Source organism: Taudactylus pleione, unplaced genomic scaffold (assembly GCF_031769625.1).
Source record: "Taudactylus pleione unplaced genomic scaffold, aTauple2 ptg000043l, whole genome shotgun sequence".
NCBI classification, from domain to species: Eukaryota; Metazoa; Chordata; class Amphibia; order Anura; family Myobatrachidae; genus Taudactylus; species Taudactylus pleione.
The window spans coordinates 8,450,505-8,469,399 of record NW_028284445.1 but is presented as its reverse complement, the minus strand read 5'-3'; the positions used below and the strand labels follow the sequence as shown (position 1 = coordinate 8,469,399).

Here is an 18,895-nt window from a genome sequence, read left to right as displayed (position 1 = left end):
TCTCGCCTCTTTCCTGTTGTAATTAAAGAGCAGTCCGATTGGTGGAATGACCTTTGAATAGGAGGGAGTAGCCATACTCTAGTTACTCCATTTGAAAAAGCATCTTGGATGCGAAACGTACGTCAAACGGGCCCAGTTTGATGGACACCTATATGTCCTTTTAATGTTAAAATTGGCCAAGCTAGTTTCTATTTATGGAGTTAGCAATACATTGTTTTTTTTATTTTTATTTTGCAGCAATACCTCCTGCTTTGTGCATAATGGCGTTGATGTGTATTTAAATCTGGTATGCAGTGTGACCCTCTGAGTGGAGAGTAGCCCCCAAGGAGATTTATTTTCAATGCTGACAGCATCAGCTATATGAAATAATAGCAATACAATGACTCTCTCCAAAGTGCAATTCACTATTGAAACATTGCATTTATAATAGTGTTACATACAGGGTTATGTTGTACCTGAGAGGTAGAAGAGTGGTATACTAATTCACAAGAAAATGTATTCAGCAATTGCTAGTAGGTGAACCTAGATCAGCGTGCCCGTTGAATGGAGGATCCGCAGACATACTAAATGTCTTAATTAACAGTATATGGGGCCTATTCATCAACACTAAAATAACGTTTTTAAGGACATTTTCCTTAATTACCGTTATTTTAATATTCATGAAAAGACTTAACACAGGAGATGTCACTGATATTTCCTGGTTAAGTCCCCCTGCGTTAATTTACACACTCCCCATACATTAGTACATTAGTATGGGGATATGGAAATTATGCTATTCATCAAATTCCGAAAATTATGTATTTTCGGAATTTGATGGCGTTACTATTCGCCACTGTGAGTCCCTCGGCGTCTTCCTCCAGTGGTTTGGTCCCTCCTCTGGATCCGGTGTCTGCTCGGACACTGTGTTCTCCCAACAGAACACAATAAAGTTTAGAAAAAAAAAACCACAGTGTCCGAGCAGACACCGGAGCCGGAGGTGCTGCAGCGGCCAGATAAGTGCGGGACAGGGGGGAGGTATGCGGAGGGGGGGTTGGGACACAAACAGAAAATTACCGCAGCCGTAGGCAGTGCTGCGCATGCGCTGATTTTATGGATGTAGCAGCGCATGCGCAGCACAGATTCCTGCTGCGGTAAGTTAGAGTAGAGAGGGAAAATTATTTCTCGAAAAGCTGTCATCGCAAAAATGAAAGCTTTTCGAAATAGATACTGATGGAGAGGAGGAATGATGAATTCCTCCGGTAATTAGGTAGAACTCCATGCGAGTTCTAAACCTAATTACCTCCATCGATTTTAAGTTATGATGAATAGGCCCCATAGGCCAGGAGGCCGCAACTAAAAAAGCAGCGCCCGCCCTGATTCAGAGCGAGCGCTCGCTTTTTGCGAGCGCCTCTGAATCAGGCCCAGTGTGTGGTCTTTTTGTTTTGTTTGTTTTTCTATATCATTTTTCCTATACAGCAATACAGACAATTGGTGTGTCATATAAATAAAAGAGAATAACTAATAAGTTCTTTAGGCAGGAGAATAATTCCAGCTATTCGGGTTAAACCCAGAAAATCTTTCCTTAAATGTTCCTTTTATGTACCTTGAATTTCATGGTGTCTGAACCCTGAAGGCAAACTTGTCCGATACAACGATCTTATTTTTTAATTTAGGCTATATAAAATATATATGCAAAAAACATACAATACTGTGCAAAAGTTTTAGGCAGGTGTGGAAAAAATGCTGCAAAGTAATAATGCTTTCAAAAATAGATGTGTTAATAGTTTATTTTTATTAGTTAACAAAATGCAAAGTGAGTGAACAGAAGAAAAATCTAAATCAAATCAATATTTGGTGTGACCACCCTTTGCTTTCAAAACAGCATCAATTCTTCTAGGTACACTTACACAAAGTCAGGGAATTTGTAGGATTATAGTCAGGTGTATGATTAACCAATCATACCAAACAGGAGATAATGATCATCATTTTCATATGTAGGTTGAAACACAGTCATTATCTGAAACAGCTGTGTAGGAGGCTTAAAACTGGGTGAGGAACAGCTCAAACTCTGCTACAAAGGTGAGGTTATAGAAGACTGTTTCATGTCACAGGTCATACACTCTGGCAGGACTGAGCACAGCAACAAGACACAAGGTAGTTATACAGCATCAGGAAGGTCTCTCCCAGGCAAAGATTTCAAGGCAGACTGGGGCTTCAAAATGTGCTGTTCAAGCTCTTTTGAAGAAGCACAAAGAAACGGGCAACGCTGAGGACCTTAGACACAGTGGTCGGCCAAGGAAACTCAATGCTGAGAAATACAGGCAGGTACTCACCCATCATGCAATACCATCAGGGAGGCGTCTGATTGGCTCCAAATTTATTATGCATCAGGACAACGACACCAAACATACAGCCAATGTCAATTGAACTATCTTCAGCGTAAAGAACAAGGAGTCCTGGAAGTGATGATTTGGCCCCCACAGAGCCCTGATCTCATCATCATCGAGTCTGTCTGGGATTGCATGAAGAGGTCAGGGGCGCAGAGAGGGGGGGTGCGAGTACTATTTACCCGGGCTTGCTAGAGAGGTCCAGCGGGGGCCCGAGTCCGGCGCCCCCCCTCTCTCTTAACTCTCTTACCTCACAGCAGCCAAGCACACGCTGCTGTGTGCTGGGCTGCAGTGGGAGATTGCTCGCAGCTGCTAAGCAACAGCTGCAGCAGTCTCCTATGCCTGTGGGGGTGGAGCAATCCCCAATTAGGCCACATCCCTTCCCCCGGGCCCGGCGCAGCTCTCTACAACCCTGGAAGAGATAGAAGGATTTGAGTAAGCCTACAGTAACAGAAAATATGTGGTTAATTCTTTAAGATATTTGGAACAACCTCCCTTCTGAGTGCCTTCAAAAACTGTGTGCAAGTGTACCTAGAAGAATTGATGCTGTTTAGAAGGCAAAGGATGGTCTAGAACACAGGTTCTCAAACTCGGTCCTCAGGACCCCAAATAGTGCATGTTTTCCATGTCTCCACACTGAATCAAGTGAAATAATTAGCTCCACCTGTGGACCTTTTAAAATATGTCAGTGAGTAATGATTACAACGTGAACTGTGTGGGGTCCTGAGGACCGAGTTTGAGAACCACTGGTCTAGAAGATTTGATTTAGATTTTTCTTCTGTTCACTTACTTTGCATTTTGTTAATTGATAAAAATAAACTATTAACACATCTTTTTTTGAAAGCATTCTTACTCGGCAGCATTTTTTCCACACCTGCCTAAAACTTTTGCACATTATTGTATATACACACATATATATTCTATGTATAGCACACACACCTGCAGGTCTCATAGAAGTGCATAATATTGACCCACTCCCCATCCACCCATGAATCGCAGCATTACGCCGCAATGGGGCGGGGGCTCCTCTGTCAGTACAAAACTATTTGGTCGACAGGGTGGGCTTCTGATTATTCAGAAACCCCTCTAGATGAGCCACTGACCCTCCACCTCTCATGAAGGGAATCCCTGAAGACCGCAAGTTCATCTGCCCCCCCTGTATATGTATAAACAGATGCTCCATGGGCACACAGTGTTCCATATTTGTCTTTGATCCTTATTTTATTTAAATGAAAGAAGAAAAACGCAGCATCAGTGCTGTACTGTGCTCGGGGACGGCTTCATTAACAGAAAGGGTCATATAGCAACAGAAGTGATTCAGCATAAGACATGATACAGACAAAGATGACAGAGAGAGGATAGATATGAGATGTATGGTAGGGATCCTGCTCGTGAGAGTTTATGTTTTATATTAAGTTATTTTAGTACAAACATTATTTTATTTTCTTACTTCCAGGCCTGTTTTATTGCCATTGCTGCCTACTGAGCAGCATAAACAATATTTGAATCCAGATTGCCAATGGTTGATGCCAATGATATTAAGATGTATCAAAAGCAACAATGAGATGCTTCCATATCTGTAGGGAACATTCAAATTGCTGACTATGATTTTAATTTGAAATAATCAAAAAATGACCATATTGCATGATGTATTGCCCCTGTGCTGTACAACGTTCAGCCAGCATGAAATAAAATAATAACTAGCAATATTTACCTAAAAGTGTATTAAAATAAGTTATTTTCACCGATACATCTGTAGCATTAGAAAGAATTTACTTTGCATCAAATATATTTCTGCTTTAATCATGAAATCAAGTTGTGTTGCTGTTTCCATCCTTTTCATGTAAGTAGGGACAATCTGTTATCTTCAATGATTCCCAGAGACAGACTGCTAATGTAATTATAATTTGCAGAGCAAGTATCAGTGATTTTAAATTGGTTTTACCCTTATTAATTGTGACATAAATGCATCTCAGTATCTGCCACAAATACATGACTTGTGCCTTTTATTTCCCTAGGGCCGCCTGTTGCCCATCATTAATGTAAACCTTCATCATCTCTAATGTAAATCTTCAATTCCTATATCTAGAAAATGGCACAATCCAAGTCCCTTGCACTGGCCCTGGACATATATGTACACATTGGTCTTCTTATACACTGATTGTGTATGTAATGTAATAATTAACTATATAGATGGTCTAAAGCAGTGTTTACCAAAATGTATTCCGGGCAGCTGGAAACCCCCATCCACCCACCCACACCCTGCCCCCACGAGTGTTTGCCTATGATATATTTATGTATTTATGTGTTTGTGTATTTGCCATATACTTGGTTATATGGCACTTTAAGGGATAGGCAACACATTTAGTTTGTAGTTACCTGCTCTCACAAGATTCATCTCATGACAGGTGATTAATGTTCTCCATAGACTTTAATGATTAAAATGAATCACACATTAAGGAAATTAGCCAGTTCTTACCATAAAATGCTAATGCAATGAAAAACACAAACTTTTTTTGCCTTTGAATCTTCTGAGATGAATCCCATATAATAGAATAAAATGGTGTATAATCGCACGGTATTCTAGGCGATAAATATAATTCCATTTCACAGCTTGAAAATCATCCATATTGCCTACTTGCAGAAGTTTGAAATTTTTGGCACAGAGGACCCGAGAGATGTACACTAATGCCATTACAGCTGACAAATTCTACGCAGCGGAAGTTGTAATTTATAAAGCTCCGGTAACCAAACATTGTCATAACTGGTATATAAAAGCTAAACCCATCTTCATCCCGATGGTTTGCGTAAAGCTCTGATGGAGGCCGATCGGTACATGCGCAGGATCTATACTGTGCATGTACCAATCTGTGTCTGCAACGATGGCCACAGTGCCCCCGGAGCCACAGCATAATTGATATGCTGCGCCCATTTGGGGGCGGGAAGGGGCAGTGACGGACAGCTTCCCAGAAAACGGGGCCGACACCTTCCCGAGGCCAGTGTCTGCATCTTCTGACGCAGCTTCACTGGCCCCGACAGCATAAATTTCATGGCCAACCCGATTCACTTGAAGGCTGCTCACATGGCCAATGCTCAAGCAGTTGATGTGATTCTGCGTCATTGGAAGCAGCAGTGGATCACAGAAGCTGGCAGGAGGCATCTATTTACAGAAGACATCTCCTGCTGCATTAGCAGCTGCTACTTCAAAGCGCACATCGCTGAATCATGCCCAGAGTTAGCAGGCTCTTTGCAGTGAAAGCGCTATCAGAGTGCAAAGAGGGATCACCCATGAGCCAATGCAGCAACTCAGTCCAAGCGACTGGACCACTTCCAGGACCCACAGGCCATCTTATTGGTTATCATACAACAAAATACCTGCTTATGACATCATATGTACTCTTAAGATTTGCTTGTGGTTTGGGCCACATATGTTGGAGGAGAGTGCTCGCACTGTCTCCTCGGTCCTCGGCCTGCACCCATAGTAACAGAGGTGCACCCCACCAGGCATGTGCGACCTCCGACCCAATGCAACTTCTGTGCATGCGTGACTTACCGCACGTTCTTCATCTTCCTCCTTCCTCCATAGGAGTAGGACGTGCCCACGAGTTTCCTGTCTGTCACTGAACTTTACAAATGCGGTGTGGAGCTACAAGTCCCACTGCCAGTACTGTGTGCATATTACCCTGTGCAAAGCCCAGACACTGCATGTTATACTGCTCCTGGCTGGATCTGTATCATACCGCATGTGCCTGAGTTATGCTGCATTAACCCTGTGTTGTCTCACACCCTGTTGTTAATAAAATAAATACCTGGATAAGCTATTCAATGTGTGGACTGACCTCCATAACACACCGCTGGCACCTGTCAACATAAGTTCTGCCAATAACATAAGTCATAATTTAGGGTTATTTGATACATTTCTCTAACAAAATACCAGCAATAGTGAGAGTATGAACTATTCATCTCAACTCTCTAGAATGGATTGTTCCAAGTCACCTGTATACTGTAGGTCTGTATAAAGCTGTGAACACTGTATTTGCCTCTTTGCACAGTAGCACTAGGAGATTTCATGGCACTATGAATAATAAAGTACTATATTATAGAGAATATAAAGGAAGCAGCTTTTTGCCTGACAGACTCAATATCTCTTTTCATGTAGCTGTTACTGTATGTACAGTACGTATTCATCCATCAGTGTGTAATCTGTCTCACTGTACCCAGCCCTGCATCTGCCACTGTGCACCCCCGAGTCTCTGACTGTGCACCCCTGCCCCACTCACTTTGCACCTCTACCCTCCTGTTTGTGCTCACTTCCAGCTCATAGTGATTGCTTCTTCAGGAACCGACCATAAGCACCCCCAGCTCTCACTGTGCCCCCAGCAGGTACCTCTGTGCTCCCATATCCCTCAGTGTAAGAGGTGTGTGCACACTAGGAGAAGGCAGAACACCACTGCTCAGCCTTGTTGCATGTTGCAGAGCACATTACTATTGCTGCACACAGCAGGGGAAGCAGCACAACAGCTGATGAGCTCCTAGCTAATGATTAATGGCCTGTCCCTCCCTGCTAGGTGATATATATATATATAGAGAAGGGAGCTGGAGGGTCCTATAATCCCCGTATCCCCAGGAGTGAGAGAGACGCACCTGTGTGCCCTGTCAGCGCCCGGATATGAGCAGGGGTGCCATCAGGTCACTGGTGCTGTGCCTGTCACTGACCTGCGCCGGGGGTGCAGAGAATGTCTGGCTCAGGTTTGCCCAACTCCCCTTCCCTCAGGATGGAGAGTTTCTCTATGACACCTTCCCCCCGGACTTCATGTGGGCAGTGGGCACAGCTGCCTACCAAGTGGAGGGGGGCTGGCAGCAGCATGGCAGGGAGCCCTCCATCTGGGACACTTACTGCCACAGGAAAAAACGTGCCTGCGGGGATGTGGCCAGCGACAGCTACAACAACCTGTTCAGGGACACGACTGCGCTGCAGGTGCTGGGGGTCTCCAGCTACAGGTTCTCCATCTCATGGTCACGGCTCTTCCCAAACGGGACTGGGGCAGGTGCCAGCCAGGCCGGTTACTCCTACTACAGGGCACTCATTGACCGGCTGAAGGAGCTGGGCATACAACCTGTGGTCACCCTCTACCACTGGGACCTGCCGCAGAGGCTGCAGGACCTCTATGGGGGATGGCTAAATGACTCAATGGTGGGGATCTTTGAAGCCTATGCTGAGGCGTGCTTCCAGATGTTTGGGAATGATGTGAAGTACTGGATTACCATGGACAATCCCTATATGGTGGCTTGGCATGGCTATGGCACCGGCAGCCTGCCCCCCAACATCAAAGGAGATAAATTACTCGGGTATAGAGCTGGGCACAATCTTATTAAGGTAAGAGGTGGGCACTAGACTAGAGTGAGTGAATGGGTTATACTGTAGTCGGGCAAGAAATATGTATATTCAGCAACAGCAATGTATATACAGGATGCCCAGGAGGAGGTAACAGGTGCCTGTATCCAAAATAATGGTCTTCAGTCCTGATAAATCAATTGTACTGTCCTAACTTTACAGGAAAGTGTGTGTGTGTGTGTGTGTGTGTGTATATATGTATATATAGATAGATAGATCTATCTATGAACATGTAAAATTAGACTTTATAAATTGTGTATGATATGATAAATCACCTGTCCTCTGCCATCTCTCATTATGTAAATGTTGATGAATTATATGAAATGAATAGCTCTGAGGAATGTAATGTAATGAATAAAGGTCAAGACATGTACATGAACATATATAATTTATTTATTAACAGTAATTGAATTTATATTAAGCGCACACATATTGTGCAGCTCTTTACGGAGAATCTTTAGTCATTCACTGCCTCAGTGGAGTTTATAATCTATGGGCAGATGTATCAAACCCTATAAAGACTGGAGAAATGGACAAGAGGTGAAGTTGCATAGCAAACAATCGGCTTCTGTTAGCATTTATCAAGTACATTGTATAAAAGTATTGGTATAAGCTGATTACTATGGGCAACTTTACCTCTCTTTAGAAAGTTTGTTACATCTCCCCCCTAAAGTCCCTACCGCATGTATACACTAGTGTCACCTTTTTTTTGTGAGAAGCCCATGGAGTGTGTGAGGAAACTGGAGCACCTGGAATAAACCCTTTAAAAAATGGGGAGAACATACAAACTCCACACTGTTATGGCCCTGGGCTTGAACTCCATGACCTCAGGGCTGTGAGGCAGCAAAGCTAACTATGATGCAACTGTGCTGACCATGATGAGCCACCTGTAGCTAAAAATGTGCTCCAAAAATGGGAGAATAAAGTTGCCATATTCCGGGGTGAATTACTAATATAGAATGTAAGCCAGATCAGTTTATAAATATTTTACTGAGAAACTAGACTTTAATTTTTGGGAAGTCTTTATACATTGGTGTTGTGCTGTCAGTCCTGCATGACCCCAGAAATATGTACTACTACATTTCTGTTCAAACCTTTCCATTGGAAAGTTTTTGTGGTCATCACAATGTATATATTACAACACATCTAAATTCTTCTTAAATATTACTGTTCAATTGCAATAAATGCATTTATAGAAAAAAACACTGATGTAACGTAAAGGAAGAAACAATGGAAAATGTGTCTTTCCAAAGGAAATATATGTAATTTTAGCTATATGGGGTGAATATGGAAACATTTTGGTGAAGAAATCTGAGCTAAATGACTTGTTTGTTTTCTTAGTTGAGTTTTGGGGTACCTAAAACTACATGACTATTGAGTGTAATTGTTGTTTATTAAAAATTATACTGTGCCAGCATATTCTGTCTCACTTTGCAATTGAGAGGAAAAAAATAAAGTAATAGAAGATTGAGACCTATATATATTAATAATTATGGTAATTGCGTTTGTTAAGTCAGTATCACGACGGATATTTTAATTTTGAATTAAAATATCCTTGCTATGTACTAAGTGTAACTCGCAGGGATGCAGTGTCAGATTCCCTCCTCTGCATGTGCACAGTAATAGTTTCCAGGGCCGTACGGGGGCTGTTGGAGAGGGATCCTAATGGTGCATACACACGGTCAGATTTTTCTTCAGATCTGAACGATAACTATTTTAAAAATCATTCAATCGTTCAAGGAAAATCTGACATATCTGAACGATGAACGATGCGCGGCCCCGATGGTCAGATAACTATATCTGACATCTGATGTGTTTGCAGTCAGTTTTGGACGATTTCAGTCATTTTAATGCAGTCAAAAATCGTTCATAGTTCAAATCGTTCATCTGACACATCTGATGAATCTGACCCTGTGCATACACCATAAGATCCTACTCCTGCGACCCTACCTCCATAGACATAAAGTGGTTTAGTGTAAACCAGCGAGGCCAACCTTGGTACATAGGTGTCAGATCACAGTCCTCATTGATGAGGACTGTGATCTGCAGTGCTAATTAGCCTTCTGCAGGAGAGTTCTGTGAAATTTCCTGCATTAGGCTGTTAGTACATAGCACTGACGCATAACATTATGCAGAAACTGCGGCTTCTGTCTAATTTTATGAAAAAAGAACCTAGATAGGCCCCTGACTATTAACAGACAATAAGGTAAGAGGGTCCTGTTTGGTAGCTTACAATCTATAGGAAAATAAAAGGTGGCTATCTGAGTAGCACATATTACATAGTGGTCCAGCCAGAATACAATGCAGACAGAAATGTCCAAGAGTGCTATATGATCCAATCACACAGCAATGTTGGTTTCTGGCTTACGGCTCAGTAGTTTGTTTCCCTACAGAAGGAGAATAAATGTAAGTTTAGAGTGATGTGTAGCTAAATGGCAATCAGATAGAAGATTTTAGGGAGGATAAGAATGATTAGCTTGTCTGAAGAGGTTAATAGAAAAAGGAATCCTGACCCCAATTATTGTAAAGCCGCTCCTGGCTCCCACCATAAGCATTAAATAAAATAATCAGAAAAAAGTAAAAAAAACAAACTTTTTTTTTTTTTTTTAAATCTATGCTTTTGTCTGTGTGTTTCCTAGTATTTAGTATGAAGTAATTTAGGAGAGACAGTCCCAAATCTAGTCCTGCTAGACATCTGTCCCAGCTAGGTGGGAATGTTAGTAGATATAATTAACTGTGCACACCTTCAACTGGTTTGCAGGTCAGTGCCTGAGTGTTATTAGAGGAATGGAGTTGGGGGTTGGTTGTACACCCCTGGGTGACATGGCATGACTTAAATATGAAGCAACACCCTACCTAAATAACATTATCCCTTTTCCATTGATTTTTATTATCCTCCTCATATCTAATGGATATAGATCTATTACAGTGAAGTTTAGAAAATAAATTTGTTTTCTTATTACATTGAATAAAGATATTCAATGAAACAATGAAATTAAACATAAATTGGAAGGAATTTAAATGGTTCTATGACATTGGGCTTGTTTTGATGACTTCTAATAGGATTGGGTACGGGATCCTGGTGGTTGGGATACGGGTGGTCAGAATACTGTCAGCGGCATCCTGACAGTCAGAATACCGATGCCGGCAGGTAAGTACTTCTACCCTAAGCAGGCCCACCAAGAGCTGCAGCGTGCCCGGGTAACAGGGCGTGGCCTAATTGTGGTAGGTGTGGCCACGCCCCCTTCCCGGAAAAAAAAGAAAAGCTTTGCACGCTGGGGAGGGGGGCGCTCTGAGCCCCCTCAGCCCTGCTCAAAGCCAGGGGGGTGGGATCAGTGTGATCCCTCCCCCCACAGACATAGGAGACTGCTGTGGCTACTGCTCAGCAGCCACGAGCAGTCTCCCACTGCAGCTCAGCACACGCTGTGTGCTGGGCTGCTGTGAGGAGGGGCGGTGCCAAACCCGGTCCCCCAAGGAAGCCCGGGTAATCTATACCCGCTCCCCCCCCTCTCGGCGCCCCTGACCCTAACCCACCTATCCCTAATCTCCCCCCACTAAGTCTAACCCTAACCCACCTCCTAGTGCCTAACACCTAACCTTCCCCCTTACCCTGATACTTTCCGTCGGGATGCCAGCGGTTGGGATTCTGGTGCTGGGATTCCGACCGCCGGGATGGTAACTACATCCCTAATAATGTTATTGGGCTTGTTTTGATGACATCTACTGTAATAATGTTGTTCATGTTACAGTGGCATCCCGACAGAATCCCGAAGCCTGCAGGTATGTACCCCTTCCCTTAACCCCCCCCACCACCTGCAGTCTAACTCTAGCCCTCCTCCTAGTACCTAACCCCTAAACCTAACCTTCCCGCTATCCCTAATACTTACCGTCGGGATGCCAGCGGTCAGGATTCTAGTGCCGGGCTTCTGAGCGCCGGCATCCCGACCGCCGGGAAGATAACTACATCCCTAATACAGGTTGAGACCAGGGGTATTTTGGATATCGGAATATTCCGTTGTTTGGAATATGTGCATACTATAATGAAATATCTTGGGAATAGGACCCAAATCTAAACACAGAATGCATTTATATATTATATACTGTACACCATATACACACAGAAAGCATTTATGTATTATATACTGTACACCTTATACACACAGAAAGCATTTATGTATTATATACTGTACACCATATACACACAGAAAGCATTTATGTATTATATACTGTACACCATATACACACAGAAAGCATTTATGTATTATATACTGTACACCTTATACACACAGAATGCATTTATGTATTATATACTGCACACCTTATACACACAGAAAGCATTTATGTATTATATACTGTACACCATATACACACAGAAAGCATTTATGTATTATATACTGTACACCATATACACACAGAAAGCATTTATGTATTATATACTGTACACCATATACACACAGAATGCATTTATGTATTATATACTGCACACCTTATACACACAGCCTCCAGGTAATTTTATACAATGCTTTCAATAATTTTGTGGCTCAAGCAAAGTTTGTGTACATACATGGAAATCATTTATGTGTCTTATACACACAGCCTGAAGGTATTTTTATACTTTATTTTCAATAAATTTGTGCCTTAAATAATGTTTGTGTACATTAAACCATAAATAATCAAAGGTCTCATTATCTCAGCTATGCTAAAAAAAATTCTGTATTTCGGAATATTTGGATATGGGAGATTAATACCCCTTTTACACCAGAGCTAAAACCTGGGTTATTGCAGGGTTAACCCAGGTAGCTCCTTAGTATAAAAGGGGACAGGGTTGGATTCGTGGGTCGAGTGACCCGGCAATTCAATCCAGGTAACTTGCAGGGTTTAACATGGGAATGACCTGTGAAACCCTGCAGTGTAAGCGGCACGCTCCGGGTCACAATAACCTGGATCGCGCCGCATGCTGGCCGATTGCCCGGCTTCAGTGGCGCTTGGAGATGGTGTCCTCTCCAAGCGTCCACTTCAACGCTGGAAGACCCGGGTCTCTGCAGACCCGGCTCCGGTGTGAACGGCGCCGACTCTGCAATATCCTGAGTCTGCACCGGCTAAATTCCGGGTCTGATTCAGTTTGGAACCCAGGGCCTGATTCAGAGCCGGACGCTATTTGCGCTCGCTCGTTCAGAAAAAGGGGCTCTTTGCGGTCTGTTGACGCCTCTATGTCTGAGCGAACGAAACATGCGCTCGCTATTTTGTAAAGACTCCCGCTGGCCGCTCGCATCCTACGTCATCTCCGCTATTTATTTGATTAATCGAAAGGCGTCTGAACTGCTCGCAGTGCTTGTGGTAGGATTTTCCTACAACAATCATGCGAACAGTTCAGGCTAAGAAACAACCAAGTGACGTGGTCGATGACGCTGCTTTGTTAATTATGCACACCCTTAAAACGCCCGTTTTGACCGTTTGGCACGGCTGCGTTCGGATCACCACTCCCCATTTTCAAGCACCTTCCCTGTTAACACCCACAAACGCCTCATCCTGTCACTCAAACTAGCAGGCACTTGCTATTTTGCGAGCGCTCGTTTTCCGACCACAATGACTGGTCGGCGCATGCGCATTACGACCCATACGCATGCGCAGATGTGCGAACATCGCTCGGAGCAAACGAGCGGCCGCTTGCGAGCGGCTCTGAATCAGGCCCCCAGTTCCAACCTTCCGGTCAGACCCGGAATTTAGGTATAAAAGCTGTATAAACCTGTTATGTTGTTGGGCTTGTTATGATGACTTGTAATAAAGCTATTGGCTTGTTTTGATGACTTCTAATAATGTTATTAGGCTTGTTTTGATGGCTTATAATAAGTTAATTGGGCTTGTTTTGATGTAATTGGCTTGTTTTGATGACTAATAATAATAATTTTCCCAGTGAGTGTCATATTAATGCTCCAGTATGGTTACAGTATTGCGAGACAGAAGATTTTAAATATACACTTTACTATAATTATTACATTGTACACAAACTTGACGGTAGAAACGCTATGTGCAGCCATATGTGGGAGGACACTCTGATAACTACCTAGAATGATTATTGGCGTTTTCTTTCAGTTGTTGTGATACTCTGTTACATATTTTAGATAAATGATTTCACTATTTTGATTTGCCTTCAACAATAAAAAGTAAAGTAACATAAATGTTATCCAATCATTTATCACTGGGGGTATTCCCACAATACATCAATAAAGATCATGTACAGTAGTAGATGGCCCCCTGAACCTATACATAACATGCCCATTACAGCACAATCTAGTCAGTAGTATAAATGAGGCTATTATCTGTCTTCTAAGGATATAAGGGAAACATTGATGTATTTATCATGCCTCTAATAGGGGACATTTATTGTTAAATATTTGGTGCTTATTCCCCGAAAACACACATTTTCGGGGGGTAACTGCAAATATTTAGTATCACCCCCATGTATAAAGGAGGGGCCGCAGCAGATATCTCTGATACCTGCTGCGAGCCCTCCATTATCGCCGGCAGCCGCATCCCCATTTGGTTTCTAGGGGGGGTTGCGATGTTGCCACAACCTCCGGAATGCGATGCGCTGCCAGATAATACATTCCGGCACCACATTACCGCCCATGATAAACTCCGGCACCGCATTACTGCCCATGATGATATATTCCAGCACCGCATTACCGCCCATGATGATATATTCCAGCACCGCATTACCGCCCATGATGATAAATTCCAGCACCGCATTACCGCCCATGATGATAAATTCCAGCACCGCATTACCACCCATGATTGCATCTTGCCATGCGATCATGGGTGGTAATGTCATTCCCAGATCACAATGCAAATGCGCTCATTAATAAATGGGCCCCATAATGGTTTTCACAGCAGGCAGAACTAATACAACTTTGCGTAAATGTAGAAACTGACACGAATAACATAATTGCTTTCTATCTATTGGTACAACATGCAGATGTGCCTTTGCAGACATCCTATCACTTCAGTCCTCAAACCCTCTCTCTCTGGGAATACCAGGTGCACCTGCAGAAAAGGAAATACATGTGTGCTACGCCTCTGCCTATTCAGGTGTGATCCTTCCAGACCCTTTTGGGAGCTAATTGAGGATTTTTTTTCATTCAATGTGTAAGATTCAAGCGAGGGACACATTGTAAAAGAAATGGAGAAATGGACAGAGTGATTATACAAATCTGCAAAAATATATAGGCTGTACGCAAGGGCTCCTGGCACCCCTCAAATAAAGCCACCCCCTCTTTTCTGTTAATTACTGCTACAGAAACAGGTTGAAGTTTGGAGCTTAGTATACTACATCCATACCCCCCTGTAGTATTAATTTAAATTTTGGGGGATAGGTATTTGACCTTGCCTCACTGATTTTGGCCACGCTCCATCCAGTACCTGGGCCCATCCCCGCTGTCTATGGACCTGATCCCAGGGCTACTACTACGCTAAACATATAAATATATAACTTTGGTCCACCCCATCCCCTCCCCATTCCGTGGACTAACGTGAACAAGCGGGTACGCTGATAATGCAGGCGGTCATAATCCCGGCAGCGTAATCCCGACTGTGACCGTTCCCCTAATCCTACCAATAATTCTAACCCACCTTTCCCACAGCCTAACCCTCCCCCTAGTGCCTAACCTATACCCCTAACCCACCTTTCACGCAGCCTAACCCTAATAATCCCCGTCCCCTCCTGCAGTTTAACCTTAATCCGCCTTCTAGTGCCTAACCCTAACCCCTATACCTAATACTCACTGTCGGGATTACAGCCATTGGGATTCTGACTGCTGTATGGATTCTGGTGCTGGGATTCTGACTGCTGTACGGATTCCGGTGCTGGGATTCTGATTACCGGCATTGTGTGCGTCGGGATATCGACTACATCCCGACCCAGCATCCCTTTACTGGTACAAATACAATCACGACCACGTCATCCTGTGCTTCCACTAATCATTTTGTTAATCCATCTTTTACTATTTTAATCGGGGCAAAACTTCATGGAAATAAACTATCTGCATTTTATCTCACTTGGGGGCCTATTCATCAACACTAAAATAACGTTTTTAAGGACATTTTCCTTAAATAACGTTATTTTAGTATTCATGAAGCCACTTAGCACAGGAGATATCACTGATGTCTCCTTGCTAAACTCCCCTGCGTTAATTTCCACACTCCCCATACATTAGTATGGGGATATGTAAATTATGGTATTCATCAAATTCCGAAAATTACGTATTTTCGGAATTTTATGGAGTTACTAATCACCACTGTGAGGTGGCGAATAGCAGGACAGACTCACCTGCTTCCAGCTGTGCAGGTCCCCCGGAGACTTTCTCCGGCGCTCTGATGCATCCTCTGGCTCCGTCTGCTATGCTGACATTGTGTTCTACCAGCAGAACACAATAAAGTTTAGAAAATTTTATTTATTTATTTTTGTAAACTGCACTGTGAGACCACATGACAGACCAGCAGGACGGAGGCGTGCAGCGGGCAGGTAAGTGCAGGACGGGGGGAGGTGAGCGGAGGGAGGAGGGGGGGTTGGGGGGGCACACACAAACTTACCACAGCTGTAGGCAGTGCTTCACATGCGCTGCGTTTACGATTGTAACAGTGCATGCGCAACACGGATTCCAGCTGCCGTAGGTTAGAGTAGATAGGGAAAACTATCTATTTCCCGAAAAGCTGCCATCGCAAAAATGACAGCTTTTCGGAATAGTTATAGGGAGGAGGAATGATTAATTCCTTCGGCAATTAGGTAGAACTCCATGCGAGGTCTAAACCTAATTACCTCCCTCGATATTTTAGGTATGATGAATAGGCCCCTTAGGGATCTATTTATTATTACATATTTGTGGGATATTCTCCGAGAACACCAGCAAATACGTAGTATCCCCCAGATGTATTATGGAGTGATCACAGCAGGTATCTCCAAAAGGTCCCTCCATTCTCAACAGCAGCAGCAGCTGCCCCCATAGGTTTCTATGTGGGATGAGATACTGTCAGATTTACCAAGCTCCGGAACGTGAAGCTTGGTCCCCGCAGCTTATCCCGTATTAAGATGGCCGCCACACATGAGTGATCTGAGACGGTCTCTTCACTCCAAGCACATCGCAGGACTCCGTTCAGAGCTCCTGTCCCTGCATGTGCTCTTTAATACGTGCTGATACTAAGATCACATAGTGCAATGCGATAAGGGGCGCTAATATCGCAGACAGAACACAGTGCATATGCAATTATTGATAAATGGACCCAATAATACTTGTTCTGACAAACAGTGATGTAAAGTCGACAAAAACACTGAAACTGAACTTTGTAATTTAGAACTAGTCAAGCATTTTAATTGTGGGCAAAGTTAATGTTTTGGATGCACATCCTCAGGCTGCTGGAATAAGTTTGGGATTTTCACAAATATGTTGGTAGCTTAATAGTTGTCAGCAAAATAACCAGCTAATGGCTACAATATCACTGGGTAGCAGGTGGTGGGAGCTACAGGGAACCAGTCATGCCTTTAGTGCCATCACACACCATATCCGATGCTGCAGGTTTTCACCACACATCCAGACGCCTGCAACCACTTGTGCTCATTCGTCTTATGTACATGTGCTATGACACTTCATGAAAATGAAGAATTAAATGATTTATATTATGAACAACCAGTGTTCTCCATCTTAGAGCAGACTGGAACTGGGAAGACGCCAGCAGCCTCTAATTCCAGCTATGCGCCAGGATCATCCAGTTCAGTTTTTGGCCACTGAATTAGCAAACATTCAATTCAATATACCTCCTGGCATTTTAAAAGGCAAATTGAGGACATAATAAGCACTCCCATGATCCACCCAAATCCAGCCAAAATATCCTTATCTTCATGAGGCCACGCTCCTTTGAACCACAGAATTGGGGCACTTCCTCTAAAATAGGAACTGTAGGGAGCACCTATAGTCATAACTACAAATTGTAATGTTGGAGGCAAGAATCAAAATTGATGCCCCTTAAGATCTCAATTGTGCCCAAATTATCCTAAAATATAAATTCCCTGCACACCCTTCAGCATTGCCTCCTTGATAGCACTCGCCTAGTTACAGTATTGGATAGGAGGTAATATGTACTAATACCAGAGTTGCCGACATTCTGGCTGCCCCTTGCGGGAGGGGGCAGCCAGATTGGCATCGTAGCTGGGCGTAGTCTTCATTGAGGGGTGGAGTGGGGCCGTGGCCACGTGATTACCAAGATTACAAGCCTCGTGAAGCAGGGGATGGGGCCAACATTCTGCAAATTGCATCACAGCCCCCCCCTACCCCGATGCGGGGGATTCTCTTGATACCGCTGGTGGAGCCGCCGGGAGGCTTGCCTGCCTTTCCAGGGTGTCGGGAGCGGCACCCGATTTTCGGGAGGCTCCCGGCCGAATTGGGAGGGTAGGTAAGTATGACTAATACCATATTTCCCAGTACAAAGCTCCATTCAAGGATAATTGGTAGTTCCTGTTGGCATCCAGTAGCTCTCACTATAATCTTTGTGCATACGGCAAGTAATTGAACATCTTACAGTCTAGAACAATAAATTAGAAAACTGAACCTAGGAGACATACATCTTTAGACCCGAATGTATCAGAAAGCTTTCACTTCATTTATATCTGTATACCTAACGAATGCTCTTAAAATTATCACTTTTTTTATACTTATTATAGAACAGTGGTTCTCAACTCCAGTCATAAAGTACCCCCCAACAAGTCATGTTTTAATAATTTTTTTTTTTTTTTTAAATCATACACAGATGACTTAATCTATTTTGCTGAGTCAGTAATCACCCCACCTGTTTCCACAGATAGAAATCCTGAATATATAACCTGTTGGGGGTACTTACGGGTTGAGGGTGAGAAACCCTGCTGTAGAATAAAGCCTCAGTGTTGAGGCTAATGAAATGCTGCTTGATGACTGATTATGTTCTTATGTTAGCTGTAATGAGTTCTCGTCTAATTAGATAGACAATTAACATCTGTTGGAATACAAACACACATTTTTACTTGTAGTTTGTGTAAAAATACAGCATAACAGGTCTGTATCTAGCATATATAGGTAGACACTGTGAGAAGAGGTTACTTCCCCGTTGG

General features: G+C 43.3%; 1 protein-coding gene across 1 annotated transcript in view; it reads left to right on the top strand.

Annotated features, from left to right (window-relative positions):
- The first annotated feature begins 6,986 nt into the window (after positions 1 to 6,986).
- Positions 6,987 to 18,895, top strand: part of KL (klotho) — a 100,914-nt gene continuing 89,005 nt past the window's right edge. Inside the window, exon 1 of the mRNA XM_088460232.1 lies at positions 6,987 to 7,743. Within this exon, the coding sequence (XP_088316358.1) occupies positions 7,036 to 7,743 (708 nt within the window). The 5' untranslated portion in view covers positions 6,987 to 7,035. The remainder of the gene's footprint in view (positions 7,744 to 18,895) is intronic.